This window comes from Camelina sativa, chromosome 7 (assembly GCF_030686135.1).
Source record: "Camelina sativa cultivar CO46 ecotype springtype chromosome 7, ASM3068613v1".
Lineage (NCBI taxonomy): Eukaryota > Viridiplantae > Streptophyta > Magnoliopsida > Brassicales > Brassicaceae > Camelina > Camelina sativa.
Genome location: NC_141886.1, coordinates 34,178,201 through 34,195,210, shown reverse-complemented (window position 1 = coordinate 34,195,210; position 17,010 = coordinate 34,178,201). Strand labels below are relative to the sequence as shown.

Sequence of the window (17,010 nt, the reverse complement as noted above, 5' to 3'; positions counted from 1 at the left end):
GGCCTGCTTTAAGGCCCATATAATAAACGGCCCAAGATAGCTTGTTATCCCCGTTTCACGTTTCAGGGACAAACACCTTGCCGTTTTTTTTATTTACTCAACGCTACTTTTGTTATCGTTCAGTCGCCTCCTTCTTCTTCCTGCCTCTCTCGAAACCCTATTCCTAAAACCCTAATACGTCACCACCACTATCAAACAAGTTCGTTCATAGCCACTCTCGCGTTCTCTCAATCACTCACGACGAATCACGATGTTGCGCAGAAACGTTAGGTTAAGAAAAGAGTATCTCTACAGGAAAAACTTGGAAGGTGATGAGCGTCAGCTCTATGAGAAGAAGCGCAAGATTAGAGAAGCTCTCCAAGGTCTTCATATATATCTTTTATTTCGTATTCTGTTGAATTAATCATTGTTCGATGAATATATTTCTTCATTGTTGTGATTTGGGTTTTATGATTTAACAGAAGGAAAGCCGATTCCTACTGAGCTCCGAAACGAAGAGGCGAAGCTTCGACAAGAGATTGATCTTGAAGACCAAAACACAGCTGGTACGAATTTCGAAAGATAGTTTTTTTTTTTTTCCGATTGGTTTGATTAATTGATATGTTGTATGCGTTTACATTTGAATTTTCAATGTTTTGGTTTAGCAAAGTTATGTAAATTCTACTTGTTCTATGCTCTTGTTGTATTGGTACTTAAACTTTTGTCTATATAGAGCTTTGAATGGTTTGTGGTAGTAACAGCTGATGGTTATTTTTCTAATCAATGTTGTAAAATAGTTCCCCGGAGTCATATTGATGATGAATATGCAAATGCTACGGAGAATGATCCAAAGATTTTGTTGACAACGTCTAGGAATCCAAGTGCTCCACTTATCCGATTCACAAAGGTATAGTTTTGTTTCGGTCGTTGATAAGATGCTGACATTGTTGTCTGGTTTGTTTTAAATTTCTGGCTAGTGATTTGTGTTTTTTCTTTGATTAATGACTTTTTATTTTGTGGTGTCTGTTGCAGGAATTGAAGTTTGTATTTCCTAACTCTCAGAGAATAAATCGTGGTGGTCAGGTATGTGTGTTGTTCTGGCTTCTCTACTTTAATCCATTTGGAAGTATCTAATTCTCTTTTTGCTACTTGTGGTTTCTTATTGATGTTGGTTAAGCTAAATGTTATTGGTATTAGCTCCCTTAGGGCCAATTCCTGGGGTTTATTATCGCAAGTGCCTTTACTTGTATCAGATTATAGTCAAAATGGGCAACGTAGGCCAGATTCCATAATTTAAACTTGTAGCTGAGGTAGTCCAAATCTGTATTGCAAATCAAATTAGGAGTGTGACTGATAGGAACCATAAGCTGGAGTTGTAGTGACTTTTATACTTCACAATACTTCTCTATGTAGCATTGGGATGATAATACCGAAGTTTTCCAACTTCATTCTTTGCAGGTTATTTCTGAGATCATTGAAACTGCTCGCTCGCATGATTTTACTGATGTTATACTGGTTCATGAGCACCGTGGTGTGCCTGATGGTCTCATTATCTCTCATCTCCCATTTGGACCAACCGCATACTTTGGACTACTTAATGTGGTAAGTAACTCTTTGAAGATCTGATTCTTTTCCAAATCTTTCTTCTTTCCAACTCCTGGTTTAGCCTTTTTTACTTAATCCAGAGTACCTTCTGTTTAGGTAACAAGACATGATATTCAAGACAAGAAAGCCATTGGACACATGCCTGAGCAATATCCTCATCTCATTTTTAACAACTTTACAACTCAGGTATATTCGTAGAACTAGTTCACTTCGTTCTTACTGCAATTTGGTATTGGAAACAATAAGCTTCGCTGCATCTCATATGGATTGATCGTTCTTGGTTTTTAATTTCTAATGTAGACATATTTTCCAAACCTTATGTTTTGCAGATGGGTAAAAGAGTTGGAAACATCTTAAAACATATCTTCCCTGCTCCAAAACCGGATGCAAGACGTATAGTTACTTTTGCTAATCAATCTGATTATATTTCATTCAGGTAAAATTGTCTTCACAACGGTCAGATTTTACGAATTTCAATTGGTGACCTGAGTTGTAGTTTTCAATGCCTAAGGCTTAAGTTGATATTTGGTAATCTGATTCTGTTCTTCTTTGTAGAGCACATAACTACACCATGCAATAACGCATTTGTAAATAGAGCAGCTAGAGATTATGTTTGATTTTTGTTGTCGGTTCTTTTTTAAAAATTCCTTGTGGGTGTATTTATATGTAGGAATCATGTCTATGATAAAGGAGAGGGAGGTCCAAAATCAATTGAGCTAAAAGAAATCGGTCCTCGGTTTGAGTTGCGGCTATACCAGGTATGCATTCAGCTTAACCGAATCAGAACTCTTATCATCAAACCATCAATCAAAGCTCCTTAATGACAATACTGTTTCTTGGTGATGCAGGTGAAATTAGGAACCGTGGAACAAAATGAAGCAGAGATCGAATGGGTCATTAGACCGTACATGAACACTGCTAAAAAACGCCAGTTCATCGGTGAATGATGCTATAAAACGCCACCGCTTCGACTCTTTATTTCAGTTCTGTTTCCACCTATATCATTTTGTGTCCTTAGAGAGAATTGCGTTTGATTTTGTTGTAACCTTTTTCAATATAACGTTTTATTGTCTTCAAATAGCAGAATGTGGCATGACGTGTCGTCATGATCGAAATTTGGTGATAAAATTAGAGTTTTATTGTTTTATTTATTTATTAATTTACGAATTCAAACAAAAAGTATTCTGAGCAAGCATCGAAATGATAAAAGTGTTGGAAAATGGATAAACACAAAATGTCATTTGTTTGTGTTCAAAACTAAAAATAAATAAATAAAAGTATCATTATCGTGTTAATTCTCTTTTTTTTTTTTTTTTTTTTTCTTTTTTTCTTTCGGGATTAAAAAAAAATATCTTACATCGTGTTTGTCATTATTATAAATATCAGTACCAGGTTTCGTCTCATCTCATAGTTGTTCAGTTGTGCCTCTTTCATCATCTGATCGTCGGATCTCTTTTGGTAATTTACTTACTTCGTCGTCTTCCTCCGATCGATCTCCCCAGATTTGATCTCTCACTCGAAATCGCGAAATCGAATTCTTAATTTTGTTTAATTATCTGTTTTTTCTTTTGTGTGTGTGTGTGTGTGTGTGTGTGTTTTTATTATATCTAATTTTCTTGGCTATAATTTTTTCATTTAAATTCTATCTCCTTTTTATTTACACACACATCTTTATAAACGCCATAGCCCTAACTTACCGCTCTGTGTAGTGACTAGAGTAGATAGAGTTATCTCATCATCTAGGGTTTATAGTTTGGAGAATTTAGAACGCAACCAAGGACGTGTTTATTTTATTTTAATCTTATTGTTAGCGCTATTGTTGGTTTAGGGATTCTTGGGTTTTCTTTTGTAATGGCTAGATTGATTATTCCTTGTCGAAGTTCATCTCTGGCGAGGTTCAATCTTCTGGGTTTGCTCTCTCATGCTCCTGTGATTACCCCTTTCAACTCTCTTTATTTGTTTATTTGTTCAGTTATAGGAAACTGATTGATACAATTTTGTAGATGTAAACTGTATTTTTGGATCGATTCTGAACTATTGGAATGAAAAACAAATTTAACTTGAATTTTCTGTTCGAATTGTATGTTTTTGTTACCTTGGAAAGAACTTGTGTAGGATTAATAAAATGTTCTTGTAATGACTTCTGTTTTCTTTTACCAAACCATTTCGATTTATATCACTGCTTTATGTGTATCATTATTTTGTAGTAACCGTTCTCTTTTCCTTAGTTTGTATTCATTCGCTTTTATACTCTCTCTTACAGGTTCCTGTAAGCAGCAGTTGTCTTCGTAGTTCCGCAAAGAGGCTTACTCAATTCAGACCGTTTCTTACTTCCGAGGTTTGTGTTTCTTTGTTTCTTCTATAAAGTGCCACGCAGTTCAAAATAGAATGATCGTTACTGTTATTCTTTCTTTCTTCTGTCAAGTGCCACACTATTTGAAACAGAGAATGATCTTTACTGTAATTCTTTTTGTTTCAGGCCATTTGTTTGAGGAAGAATCGGTTTCTACCTCATTCTGTTGATGTAACATACTCTATATCCTTTCCGTATGATTGATACCCAAAATTTATTATTTAGTACTGGATTTATATTAAATCTATATTCTGTTTTATATGTCAGAGACCGAAGCAAAACAGCAGGAGGTTGATTTGTTCTGTTGCTACAGAATCAGTTCCGGATAAAGCTGAAGAATCCAAAATGGATGCACCAAAAGAAATATTTCTCAAGGATTACACTAAGCCTGATTACTACTTTGAAACTGTATGCCAGCCATCTTCAAAATAATTTCCAAATCGAGTATATGACTAGGATCATTTTGTTGTTATTTTGAAGCTTTTTTTGTTTGTTTGTTTAGGTGGATCTGACCTTCTCTCTAGGTGAAGATAAAACAATTGTTAGCTCTAAAATCAAGGTTTCCCCTCGAGTTAAAGGTACAACAGTCTAGTAGTACATTGGTGTTTTTTAGTTTCTGTAAACATTCATGTTTAGTATTCTTTTGCATAGCTTTAGGATGGATTTTTGCTCTTTTTTTTTCACATCACATCTGAACAAGTATCTTATTGGCCAGGATCTCCCGCTGCATTGGTCTTGGATGGACATGACTTGAAGCTACTTTCAGTCAAGATTGAGGGGAAACTTCTAAAGGTACCCATTCAATACTTGTCCTTTTGGAAAACATTTTTATCTCCTGGCTCACTCTTTTATTCTTAATACTATATATGAATTATGATAGACTCTTCTCTATGACAAGCAACTCAGTTGATTCATATATAAGTAACTCAGTTTCCTCTCTTTACCTATGTTGTTCACCTTGGCTAGGAAGGGGATTTCCAGTTGGACTCTCGTCATCTCACTCTTACTTCGCTTCCAGCTGAGGAGTCCTTTGTTTTGGAAATTGATACTGAGATATACCCCCACAAGAATACTTCACTTGAGGTGAACTTATTTTTCTTATCTTTTGAAACTCTCAATGATGTAAATTGTAAATCTCTTCTAACTTTTTTTGGTTTTCTTCTGTTAGGGGCTTTACAAGTCTTCTGGGAATTTTTGCACACAGTGCGAAGCAGAAGGTTTCCGCAAAATTACATTTTACCAGGTTGATTGTGACTTGTTGATAAGATGACTGGTGTTTATATAGTACAAAATGATGTTCTTACATTGTATTTTTATTCTGCTATGACAGGATCGCCCTGATATAATGGCAAAGTACACTTGTCGTGTGGAGGCTGACAAGACACTTTATCCTGTGTTATTGTCCAATGGAAACCTCATTTCTCAAGGAGAGATAGAGGTTAGCAAAATAATGCCTTCTTTTCTTGTTTACCAAGTGTCTTCTCGGCTTGGTCTTTGTTGAAAGCATAATTGTTCTTTGAAATGTAGGGTGGACGGCACTATGCCTTATGGGAGGATCCATTCAAGAAACCGTGCTATCTATTTGCTTTGGTGGCTGGACAGCTAGTGAGCAGAGATGATACATTTACCACACGCTCTGGTAGGCAGGTTTCCCTAAAAATCTGGACTCCTGCAGAAGATGTACCAAAGACTGCCCATGCTATGTATTCCCTTAAGGCGGCCATGAAGTGGGATGAGGATGTAAGCACTTGCATTGTTTTCAGTTTTCGTTGTTACTTGTTACTACTGAATCTGATTGTTTATTTGTGTGTACCCTTTGTCCACTAGGTGTTCGGCCTTGAGTATGATCTGGATCTCTTCAACATTGTCGCCGTTCCAGATTTTAACATGTATGACCAAATGGTGGTTTCTGTCACAGTTGATAGTATTAATCCATTTGCTAATATCTTCAATCCAAAACATAGACCTCAACGTCTGTGTCTTTTAGCTTTTCTTATTGTCATACCAGACAAACTGATTGATTTTTGCTCGATTTTCAGGGGAGCCATGGAAAACAAGAGTTTGAATGTAACCTTACCTTGCTTTATAAGAAATTATGTAATTTAAAATATATTATATTTTGATGGTGACCCATGAGCTTCTATTTTACAGATTTTTAATTCCAAGCTTGTCCTAGCATCTCCAGAAACTGCAACAGATGCAGATTACGCTGCTATTTTGGGTGTTATTGGTCATGAGGTATGTAATAATATCATATGTTGTTAATTGAAAACTTTTCTGGTGTTTAGTTAATTCTCAATAAACACATCTTTCATTGTGTTCTTTGTGCAGTACTTCCACAATTGGACAGGGAACAGGTTAGCCTCATCTCTCCTTCTCTTTGCTACAACTGATTAATTCTTTCTTATTGGATCTTCTAATTTTGTTTGTCTGGTATAAGATAGATGCTTGTCTGTGCAGTATATTTTAGAAAAGAAACGTTGTTTGTATGTGGCCCAATATATGACCAAGTCTTCTTGTAACAACAGGGTGACATGCCGTGACTGGTTCCAGCTCAGTCTAAAGGAAGGACTTACTGTCTTCCGTGACCAGGTATATATTATCCTTTTGCCATTCGAAGATGGTTATGGGAATTTTTCTTATCGAATGATATAAATTTGCAAAATACATACAGGAGTTTTCATCTGACATGGGAAGCCGAACTGTCAAGCGCATTGCTGATGTCTCAAAGCTTCGGATCTATCAATTTCCGCAGGTATCTTATTTTGTACTCCTTTGAGGCATATTCATGGGATTGTTTTATCTTCTCATGCCAAATTATCTGTCCTCTAATTTATCAGGATGGTGGTCCTATGGCACATCCAGTTCGTCCACATTCATACATCAAGGTCAGAGATTCTCTTATTTTGCCTTGGAAGTGTTAATGGACTTGATATTATAAGTGTTTCTAAATATGGCTCTTTTCGTTTCTCTGGCAGATGGACAACTTCTACACAGGTAAGTTTCTGTTCACAATAAAGAATTCCATTACAAGATTTTATTATGTTAATCTCAGCATTGTGTTCCAATCTAACGTGCTTCTGATTTTGTAACCTTTTCGAACCTGCATTACATCTCTGGCCATTACCTACTCTCTCAGTGACGGTAGGGATTTGAGAATTCCTTTTGTATTCATATTTCCATTTCCTATCAATCCCTTGCATATTATTTCTAACACAAATATTTGATTTCTGTTGTTGTTTCAGGTTTATGAAAAGGTTTGGCTCTTTACCTACTGTGTTTTGTTATTTGTAGTAAGCAAGAAACCCTAGTTGACTTTCATAATGTATTCCTAGGGAGCTGAGGTTGTCAGGATGTACAAAACTCTACTAGGAAGTCAGGGGTTCCGAAAGGTTGCTTTCCAACGCTACTTGTTTTTTGTGTGGATCTAGTGGCGAGATATTCATGTAACATGTTCTGATCATCTCTATTTGTTCATATGTTACAGGGAATTGATCTCTACTTTGAAAGACATGATGAGCAAGCAGTGACTTGTGAAGACTTCTTTGCTGCCATGCGTGATGCAAACAATGCAGATTTTGCTAATTTCTTGCAATGGTTAGTCAGATTTTCATTGTGGAATTTTTTGTGATTTTTTTTTTTTAATTATTTTCGTACTTATATTACCATATACAACATCTTAGGTACTCTCAAGCTGGAACGCCGGTTGTCAAAGTGGTCTCCGCTTATGATGCTGAAGCTCGTACTTTCTCTTTAAAATTCAGGTTCGGTTCTTCTCATGTCTAAAATTCTATTTTTTCTTATTCACACAAAACTTTGTTAATACGCCAAACTTATGCCTTGTCCTTGAAATTGAACCTTTATGGATCTTATCTCTATTGAATTTGTTGTTGACACATTGTGTTTCTTTCTGGTTGATCACTTTCCCAGTCAGGAGATACCTCCGACTCCAGGCCAGCCAACAAAAGAACCTACATTTATTCCAGTGGTTGTCGGTCTTCTGGACTCAAGTGGGAAAGACATTACACTTTCCTCTGTTCATCATGATGGTACAGTGCAGACCATTTCAAGCAGCAGCACAATACTTCGAGTGACTAAGGTTAGTTGAGAATTCCTTTTTAACCCAGTACTTTATGTGATCTTTTGTAATGTTTCTATTCTAGATTACATTACCTTACGCTTTTGTCTGACATCCAGTGTTTTTAATTCATTATTATACCTTTTGCCCTGATCTTCTCATGTATCTTTTCCTGGCTTTATGTTTTGTTAAATGTACAGAAAGAAGAAGAGTTTGTGTTTTCTGATATATCAGAAAGACCTGTTCCGTCCCTATTTAGGGGATTCAGTGCCCCAGTTCGTGTTGATACTGATCTCTCTAATGATGACTTGTTCTTCCTCCTAGCTCATGATTCAGATGAATTCAATCGGTATGTACCTTTCTACAACATATTAGTTCTTCTGTATCCTCTTCCCGCAATTCGATCATTCATTTATTTTGTATTTTAGGTGGGAGGCTGGTCAAGTTCTGGCACGAAAGCTGATGTTGAACTTAGTTTCTGATTTCCAGCAAAATAAACCGTTGGTTCTAAACCCAAAATATGTGCAAGGTCTCGGCAGTGTGCTTTCTGACTCAAGCTTGGACAAGGTATGGCTCTACCTTCCCTTATCTATCATACATGTTAGTGTAGGTTAGGACTTTCAAATTTGTTATCTTTATGTATTGTGTAGGAATTTATAGCCAAAGCGATAACACTGCCTGGGGAGGGAGAGATAATGGACATGATGGCTGTGGCGGATCCTGATGCTGTTCATGCTGTTAGAAAGTTTGTAAGAAAGCAGCTTGCATCAGAACTTAAAGCCGAGCTTCTAAAGATAGTATGTCTTCTTCTCTCTGCATACCGAATCTTTCGGGATTCAGGACTAAAAGGCAGTTCCTGTTTTCATATAAGATTGTTCTCTGCTTATTAACTGAAACTTTTTAATTGTTTTTGTGCAGGTCGAGAATAACAGGAGCACAGAAGCTTATGTCTTTGACCACACAAACATGGCGAGGCGTGCTTTGAAGAACACAGCTCTAGGTTTGTTTTCCATAGCCACTCTTCAATAGAAGGAGACACTCTTAGCTCTAGTCACTAACTTCACTACCTTTTGCTTTGTTGAAATACTCCAGCTTATCTTGCATCTCTCGAGGATCCAGCATATGCGGAACTTGCACTGAATGAATACAAGATGGCCACCAATTTGACCGACCAATTTGCTGCTTTGGCAGCTCTTGCCCAGAACCCTGGTCAAACCCGTGACAACATTCTTGCTGACTTCTATAACAAGTGGCAGCACGATTACTTGGTATGGATTTAAAAATCATAAGTTACTCTCTTCCACTTCCAGGAATATGCTTGTACTAAAATTTATCAGTTTCTGATCTCAGGTTGTTAATAAATGGTTCCTCCTGCAATCAACGTCCGACATTCCTGGCAATGTAGAGAATGTCAAGAAGCTTTTGGATCACCCAGCTTTTGATCTGCGCAACCCAAACAAGGCAAGTGAATTATGAAACCCTCATTTTCGCAACTTTTCACAGTTCTATGCTTACGACGAAACCGACATCAATCTTTCAGGTTTACTCGCTTATTGGAGGGTTCTGTGGTTCCCCAGTGAATTTCCATGCCAAGGATGGATCAGGTTACAAGTTCTTGGGTGACATTGTTGTCCAGTTAGACAAATTGAACCCTCAGGTTAGAGTCCCAATATATCTGGTCTCGTTGCAGTTACTTACCTAATGTAACTATCTTCTTGGCAACAACACCGAGCTTAACGATTTACTTTTTCATTGGTCTGAATAGGTTGCTTCTCGTATGGTGTCTGCCTTTTCGAGGTGGAAGCGGTATGATGAAACCCGTCAGGGCCTAGCCAAGGTAAATTGTCCGGTAGATAAATGCAAAACAAGTCTAGAATTTCCCCTTAAGCATTTCATGGTGTTCTTTTTGCCTCGTTCAACCTATTTGTCCAGTCTTTTTACTGATTGAAATCGTCAGCCATGATTCGTCTGATAGCCTAAGAAGATCACTAGATTAAAGCTGTTGTGTTTGTGTTTGCAGGCACAATTGGAGATGATAATGTCTGCAAATGGGTTGTCTGAGAATGTCTTTGAGATAGCCTCCAAGAGTTTGGCTGCTTGAGAGACACCTTTAAGAATCCTTTAAAAGACGCTTCTTCCTGTACTCGTAACTATATTTTATTTTAGCTACTGAAATTAGCAGTGGGATTATATTAAAACAATCACAGATTGTTTTGCCTCTGCTTATGAGTTTTACTATTATTACAATAAATGTTGCGTTAATTTTCTTTATTGAACGCAGGGTACGTTTAGTAAAACAATGACTATATACTATATATAGTCTAGAACTAATCCTTTGATTAGCTTAGTTACACGCCAAATTATTTAGCTAAAAACATTTTCTTTGTAGCCCTCGTCATCGTCGTCTTCTTCCTCAGATTCAGATTCTGGTGAACACGTGTGGCTATTGCCAGATCCTCCATTGTTGCTTCCGTCAGTTTCGTCCGTCAAGATCTAGACGACATTAGTACTCCATTTGTACGTCATTGTCGTCGTCTTCAAACACTAGGTCGTAATCCCTTTTGATGTTTTGTGGGGTCAAGATCTTGACACCACATTCAATAATGTCGAAGTCTAGCTGGTATTTGCTGCTGAATTCGAATACTACCACCATCTCTCTGCATGCTTCATAGGGGTCCATACGTAATGGCAAGGACAAGGAGTGAAATATAACTAGATGTTCCTTTCGAAATTTGGAGGCATCTCCTATGATCAACTCCTTGTCCTTGCCGTTGATGCGGCATTTTAGTTCAGAACGGTAACTCATGTTTGTGCTTTCCTTGTTAGGGGAAATCACGACGCAGATCATGAAATGGGAATTACCAGCAGCATCGAGAAGAATGGTCAAGGAGTTACCTTTGGCTCTGTGATCGAACTGTGCTGCTGGCACTTGTCTTCCTGGTAACACAGCCGACCCCTTAAATTCCGATGATCGTCCGATAATTTCTCTACGTGCTTCTCCACCCAATTTGAAGCAATTGGTAAAACGAAGGGACGCTTCTGGAGTGTTTAAAGGGCTAAATACTGTCTCCAGTGATTCACATTCGTCTGCAAATAGATAAATGAGCCTACCAGGGAGCTCTGGCAACGATGCAAGTCTTCTGCAGCCACATAGATCAAGTGTGAACAGGTTACTAAGCTCTTTGACGCAACCTGGAATCGTTTCAATATCAGTATATTTTAGGTCTAGGTTTGTTAAACTCACGGGGAGATGTGTTATTCCCTTGAGCTTGTCACCGTAGCTCATATCGAGAGTCTGAAGACGACAACACGAGGCAATTGATGCTGACACATTTTCTAACTTCGTGTTGTTTGATACAATCAGATCTTTGATGTGCGTTGAAATAATTGGAAATTTTCTCAATCTTGAGCATCCTCTCATATAGACCCATTCAAGAGATGCCAAATTCATCTGAGCTGGAATGACTTGTAGGTTTATGCATCCACTCGTATCCAATCTCTCTAGTTTATGAAGATGTGAAAACGATGATGGTATCTCTACCAAACTCTTGCAATCTTTCAGTATCAATCTCTCTATACTCGTAGCATTTGAAACATCCGGGAGTTCCTTCAAATTCTTAGACCTAGACAGATCCATCTCCTTGAGATTCTTAAGGCACTAAGAGAGAAAGAGAGAGAGAATGAGCATCATATATATAACTTGAAGAGAAAGTAAACATATATTATTATAGCACAACACCAACCTGGATTCCTTCCCATAGCTTCTCAAGGTGGCTTTCTTGCATATAGAGTCCGACAAGATGTTTTGTATTAAATATCAGAGGAAGACTTTTGATTGGGTATTCCTCCCAATCTAGTAACCTTAGACGACGCGGAAACTCTATCCCGTCAGGTACATGCATTATATCATTCCCATCATCTCTACTTTTATAGACTTTGAGGAATCGAAGATTAGGCATTCTTTTAAAAGCTTCCTTTCTTATAGATACTTCATCAATATCAGAAATATCAAATGATATGCCGGACATAGCTCTAGTACCCTAAAACCAATACGTCCCAAGTTTAAATAATAATATTCATGAACGAATAATATGACAAATAGTACAAGAGAAATAACTTACTGTGTCATGTTCGAGAACATCACAAATCTCTGGTGCATCTATTAAGATCCGTTGTTTCCAAGGTTCTTCTTTATGAGCGATGTTTCTACCAACTTGTTGCAGTAACTTGTGCATCACTATTTGATCCCCATATCTAGATATCTCTATCTCTATGAGAGATCTGTTTTCAAGGATTTTCAACCCGTATTTGACATCCAAGCAGTCTCTGTCAGCGAACATAGTTTTCACAAGCCCACCATTTCTATTGTTGAAGAAGATTGCAATGTGGAGAAATAGCGTTTGCTCATTCTCATCTAATCTTTCAAAGCCAGTTCTTAATACGTCATTGATTTCTCGGCCATGATTAGTTTTTAGCCTCTGCATTACACATTCCCACTCGTCCTCCATCTTCCCAGATAAAGATGAACCCATCACAGATAGACCCAATGGAAGGTTACCACATAGGTGTGTTATGCTTTTTGCAAGACCTCGAAACCATGAGGTGGATAGCTTTGCTTAAAAGCATATTTACATAAGATTTCAAGAGCTTCTTCTCTAGATGGGAATCCCACATGGTACGTATTGCTGATGCCATGTTGATGTAAAAGATCTTTGTTTTCTGTGGTTACTACAATCCTACTTCCAGGACCAAACCAAGTAGTCTCTTTAGCCAAAGCCTTTAATTGCTTCACATCATTCACATCATCAAGAATGATAAGCACTCTCAGGTCGCTTAGCCTTTGTTGTAACACTCCTAAATGGCATATCCTCGTACCATCCTGATTCAAAACCTCTGAAAGAAGTTGTTCGTGTACCCGCAACTGCAGACCATAATCGTGAAAGCCACTATGATTGTTTCCACTGAGGTCCATAAAACATGTAAGCTGAAACCTATCTGAGAGTAGGCTCTGCAAAGCTCTAGCAATGGTAGTCTTACCAATGCCTGCAGGACCAGAGATTCCAACTATCATAGCTGCGTCCTCATTATCTAAATGTAACAGAGACTCCATTTTTCTTAAATGAGCTTCTAATCCCACCATGTCTTCAAAATCCCTTGATGGTGTAGCGTTAAGCTTATTTGAAACATCCCATGCAATCTTCTTGATCATGTTCGCTTCATTATCCCTAACAAAATACAAAGAAGAGAATAAGCACCGTTTCCTTCCATGCATATCAATATATTTTTCTAGCATTCACCAAATACATTCCCTAAATCTATAAATATCCTTTTTTCCACCATATTCACCATAAAAACGTAAAACATTAACTGTATCTATATATATATCTATCGTGTAATTTCCACCTAATTGTAAAACCTAAGAAATAAAAATGTTTAATTAAGTGAAGATAAACCAGTAGTTGTTTAGAAAAGAAAAAAGAAGAAGACAAACCATTTCTTGAAGTCTTCTCCAGCAATGTTGCTCACATCAGTCAAAGCTTTGCTCCATTCTTGTCTTTCCTTGTCCGTCTTATTCGCACAAGTTTCATCAAAAGCGATCCCGAAATCTCCAGTCTGTTTCCGCACATCGGATGGCTCCACTCCATAGAAGACGGTCATCACTATCTGTCCCATAGCTTTTTTGGAATCCAGTATCTCCAACAGTTCATCCAAACACCAGCTTGACGAAGCATATTTTTGGGAGAGAATCACGATCGAGATCTTAGACTCTCTTATAGCTTCTCTGAGTGAAGGAGAAAGCTCTCCGCCTCTTTTAATCTCTTCATCATCAAACATAGTTATCCCGTTGCCTTGAAACTGTTGGCGCAAGTGACTGAGAAATGTTCTACGGACGTCGGGACCGTGGAAGCTCGTGAACACTTTGAATTTGTAGTTGCGAGGCTTGGAAGAAGAAGAAGAAGAAGAAGGAGAAGCCATGATGAGAGACATGCTGAGAGATCTCTATGGAAATAAATGGGGTAACAAAAACCACAAGATCTCTCAGATAAGTAAATGGGACTATATACTGTGACGTCCTTTAATTAAAAATAAAGTACAAAAAAGTGCAATATACATGAACAACTTGGGAAGCTAAGTATGAAGAAGATTGCTTATGTTAGAGTTTTGTTCCTTTCTTAAAGTCTTAAAAGAGCTTCTCAAAGGCTTAACAGCTACAGACTTGATTCGAGTGGTTTCTCCGGTGCAATATCCAAATGATTTAAATAAATTTCATTTTTCATATACTATTTGATTTGATTGTTATTGATAAGTCCATGTCACAAATCTTCTCAATATCTAGTATCTGCTAACCACATCACAAATCTCCTCAGCATCTAGTAAGAATCGATGTCTCTTGAGCATTGATATCGATAGTACAGAGTAAGCAGAACTATTGTTAGGAAGCAAACTAACGTCCCACATGGGAAGATTAGAAAACCAAACTCTGACTCTTGTGATGCCAGTAAACCTCCTCATCATGGTACGCCTCATGTTGATGATTGTTGCTTTGCCAGTAGACCTCCTAATATTAGGCTAAGGACCTTTAATCTACTAGATTTATGCTTTGTTTTTTCTTCCTTAAGGGAAGATTGTTGCAACCTTTGATGTACTTTACTCATGAAAACCATACCCTTAATCCATTCATCATCATCTTTGCATCAAAAAGCTTTCATCTTTACTTTTGACTTGCTTTGATTTTATTTTATTTTTAATTATGCATTTATCCTATATGACCATTGTTTATCTTACATTAAATAATCATGCTGATTTAATGAATGTTATATTTGCAAATCGGATTGAACATTGAACAAAGATTAAGATTTGTTATAATTAAGTAGATAGAGCTAGCAAGTTTGGTCTCTTGGCATCTCTAGCTTCATTGAGTATTTATGTTCTGGCTGGGGAATGGACACCTGGCAACAGACTAGCCCCATCGGCTGGGGAATGGACACCTGGCAACAGACTAGCCCCATCGGCTGGGGAATGGAGACTTGGCGTGTCTAAGTTCCCAATCTCTTAAGTGCCTTAATCTCACCAAAGGACCATCCCGTATGATTGCTCTTGGTCGTCTTCGAATAATATCATCAGCTGTAACTCCGGTCTGCATAAAAGAATAACAACCAATATCACTAGACTTGGATACAGGCTATCAGAACCAAGTTAAAAAAACTCAAAACAGAACATCAACAAGCAAGATCCTCTTCCAAAAACGCCAAAAAAAGAACAAGACAGGAAGCTACCTCTCGGCAATGTATGCAGATGATTGGAATATTGGACGAAGAAGATGCTTCGTTGCTCCCACTGGTGCTTGAACCACCAAGCTCTTGGGTTGAAATGACTGCGCCAAGGTCCATAGCTGAGAGTCGATTCTGCTGCTGTGATAGTAAACCACTAGGAGCCACAGTGCCTTGTTGGTTCAAACTATCTTGATCAGATTCATCATTATCCACTACAAATCCGATCTGCATATAAGAATAACAATCAATATCACTAGACTAATATAAATTAGCTATACAAGCTATCAGAATCAGCCGCTATAATGACTTTCCAACACATTATTTATTATAACCTGCTATGTTAATGTTTTATATAACTAACCAAGACGTACTCACTACTTCTCCTTTTATTTCACACCAAAAAAAAGTAGTTCCGACGAATTAATCCTAAACCTAAACCTAGAAGATTGATTATTTACCAAGTTAAACACTCCAAACAGAACACCAATGAGCAAGAGACTAAATAAGAGATAGAGATCTGAAAATCTCCTTCATGAGCCATTGAAACACAAAAATAAGGAAAATCAAAGATTGTTTCAAAAGACAAGGAATCTACCACTCGCACACCGCAAGAAGCGCAGGTTAGGAGATCGGAGCTTCTTTCATATTCATCGGGTAACACTTCACGATACCTCAGAGTTCTACGAGCCATCATTCTCTTCTCCTCTCTGATTTGTCACGGTGATAAGGCTAACGGCCGATTTGATGTCTCTTATAGATGCATAGGGGCTACGGCAAAGTCGGTGGATTTATGTCTCTCATATATTTTCTATATATTAATAGGAAATCATTTTGACCCAAAAAAAATTGATATGTCAGTGTTATTGAGCTCTTAAGCCAATTTGAGTTTTAACTCTTACCTTCCACATTATTTACATTAATTTACCATCAAAATGATTTAATTCCCAACAATTTTTATTAATATTAATAACATCTTCATCAATTTAATATTAATAATATCTTCATCAGTAAGATTATATATATATCAAAAATTAATATATAAATGATTCAATTGGTTATTGTTATCCCACATATTTTTTATTATCCAAATCATTACATTTGTAATTTAATATTTTATATTTAAATATTTATTTTGACAATGCTAAAAAAGCATTTAGGTTTTTAGTTGATCACATATTGAGAACTTTTTTTTAAAGGACATAATAAATTTTCACTTAAATAATTTTAAAATATTATCTTTAAAATAATCAATTATAGAAAAAATAACAATTAAATCCGCAAAGAGCGGAACTACTACCTAGTTTATTTGTAAAATAAACCTCAAGCTTTCGAAAAATTGCGAAATCAACTTTTTTTTTTTTAACTACAAAACTAAGACCAAGACTCAAGACTCTAATAACTAACTAACTAGAGAGACCTAAATATCTTCTAATCATGTTTTACAGCAAAAAAATTCAGAGTAAAATTTTTTTTCTTTTTCTTTTATCTTCTAATCATGTTTGGCTTTCGGAAATTTAAACTATTAACCTACGACCAAAATTTTCGTGCAATAAAATCCTAGAGGATATTCAAAACAAATATGATATGATCAAATCCTATAGCTCAAGAGAAGAATCTGTTGGTCATTAATTTTCTTTATTTCTTTGAAAGATCCAAACAATAGAATCTTGGTTCTCAAATCAATGGCTATAACACAACAGAATCTGTTGATGTCTCTTGAG

General features: G+C 36.9%; 4 protein-coding genes across 4 annotated transcripts; 2 read left to right on the top strand and 2 right to left on the bottom strand.

Moving 5' to 3' along the window:
- The first annotated feature begins 79 nt into the window (after window positions 1-79).
- On the top strand, window positions 80-2,763 carry LOC104704000 (uncharacterized). Its single transcript, XM_087460143.1, has 9 exons — window positions 80-362; window positions 462-545; window positions 777-886; window positions 1,012-1,062; window positions 1,438-1,581; window positions 1,681-1,770; window positions 1,914-2,020; window positions 2,255-2,342; window positions 2,433-2,763. The coding sequence occupies exons 1-9, from the start codon at window positions 251-253 to the stop codon at window positions 2,529-2,531; spliced, it is 885 nt and encodes a 294-aa protein (XP_087316269.1). The 5' UTR covers window positions 80-250; the 3' UTR covers window positions 2,532-2,763.
- A 234-nt stretch (window positions 2,764-2,997) lies between these two features.
- Window positions 2,998-10,312, top strand: LOC104703996 (puromycin-sensitive aminopeptidase). Its single transcript, XM_087460141.1, has 34 exons — window positions 2,998-3,042; window positions 3,413-3,513; window positions 3,848-3,922; window positions 4,064-4,108; window positions 4,205-4,345; window positions 4,440-4,515; window positions 4,653-4,729; window positions 4,904-5,020; window positions 5,106-5,180; window positions 5,268-5,375; window positions 5,465-5,677; window positions 5,765-5,826; window positions 5,977-6,004; window positions 6,089-6,175; window positions 6,269-6,294; window positions 6,466-6,529; window positions 6,612-6,692; window positions 6,778-6,825; window positions 6,916-6,934; window positions 7,077-7,081; window positions 7,183-7,194; window positions 7,273-7,329; window positions 7,425-7,534; window positions 7,621-7,701; window positions 7,868-8,036; window positions 8,216-8,364; window positions 8,444-8,582; window positions 8,666-8,812; window positions 8,934-9,015; window positions 9,108-9,283; window positions 9,366-9,476; window positions 9,556-9,672; window positions 9,781-9,852; window positions 10,036-10,312. Exons 2-34 carry the CDS (start codon window positions 3,436-3,438, stop codon window positions 10,114-10,116), a joined length of 2,928 nt encoding a protein of 975 aa, XP_087316267.1. The 5' UTR covers window positions 2,998-3,042; window positions 3,413-3,435; the 3' UTR covers window positions 10,117-10,312.
- LOC104705220 (disease resistance protein RML1B) lies at window positions 10,155-13,107 on the bottom strand. The gene is made up of 3 exons (XM_087460142.1): window positions 12,137-13,107; window positions 11,759-12,055; window positions 10,155-11,673 (listed from the first exon to the last, which is right to left on the bottom strand). Exons 1-3 carry the CDS (start codon window positions 12,545-12,547, stop codon window positions 10,519-10,521), a joined length of 1,863 nt encoding a protein of 620 aa, XP_087316268.1. The 5' UTR covers window positions 12,548-13,107; the 3' UTR covers window positions 10,155-10,518.
- A 1,597-nt stretch (window positions 13,108-14,704) lies between these two features.
- On the bottom strand, window positions 14,705-16,151 carry LOC147942006 (uncharacterized). The gene is made up of 3 exons (XM_087456964.1): window positions 15,885-16,151; window positions 15,293-15,514; window positions 14,705-15,153 (listed from the first exon to the last, which is right to left on the bottom strand). The coding sequence occupies exons 1-3, from the start codon at window positions 15,981-15,983 to the stop codon at window positions 15,016-15,018; spliced, it is 459 nt and encodes a 152-aa protein (XP_087313090.1). The 5' UTR covers window positions 15,984-16,151; the 3' UTR covers window positions 14,705-15,015.
- Window positions 16,152-17,010: the final 859 nt, after the last annotated feature.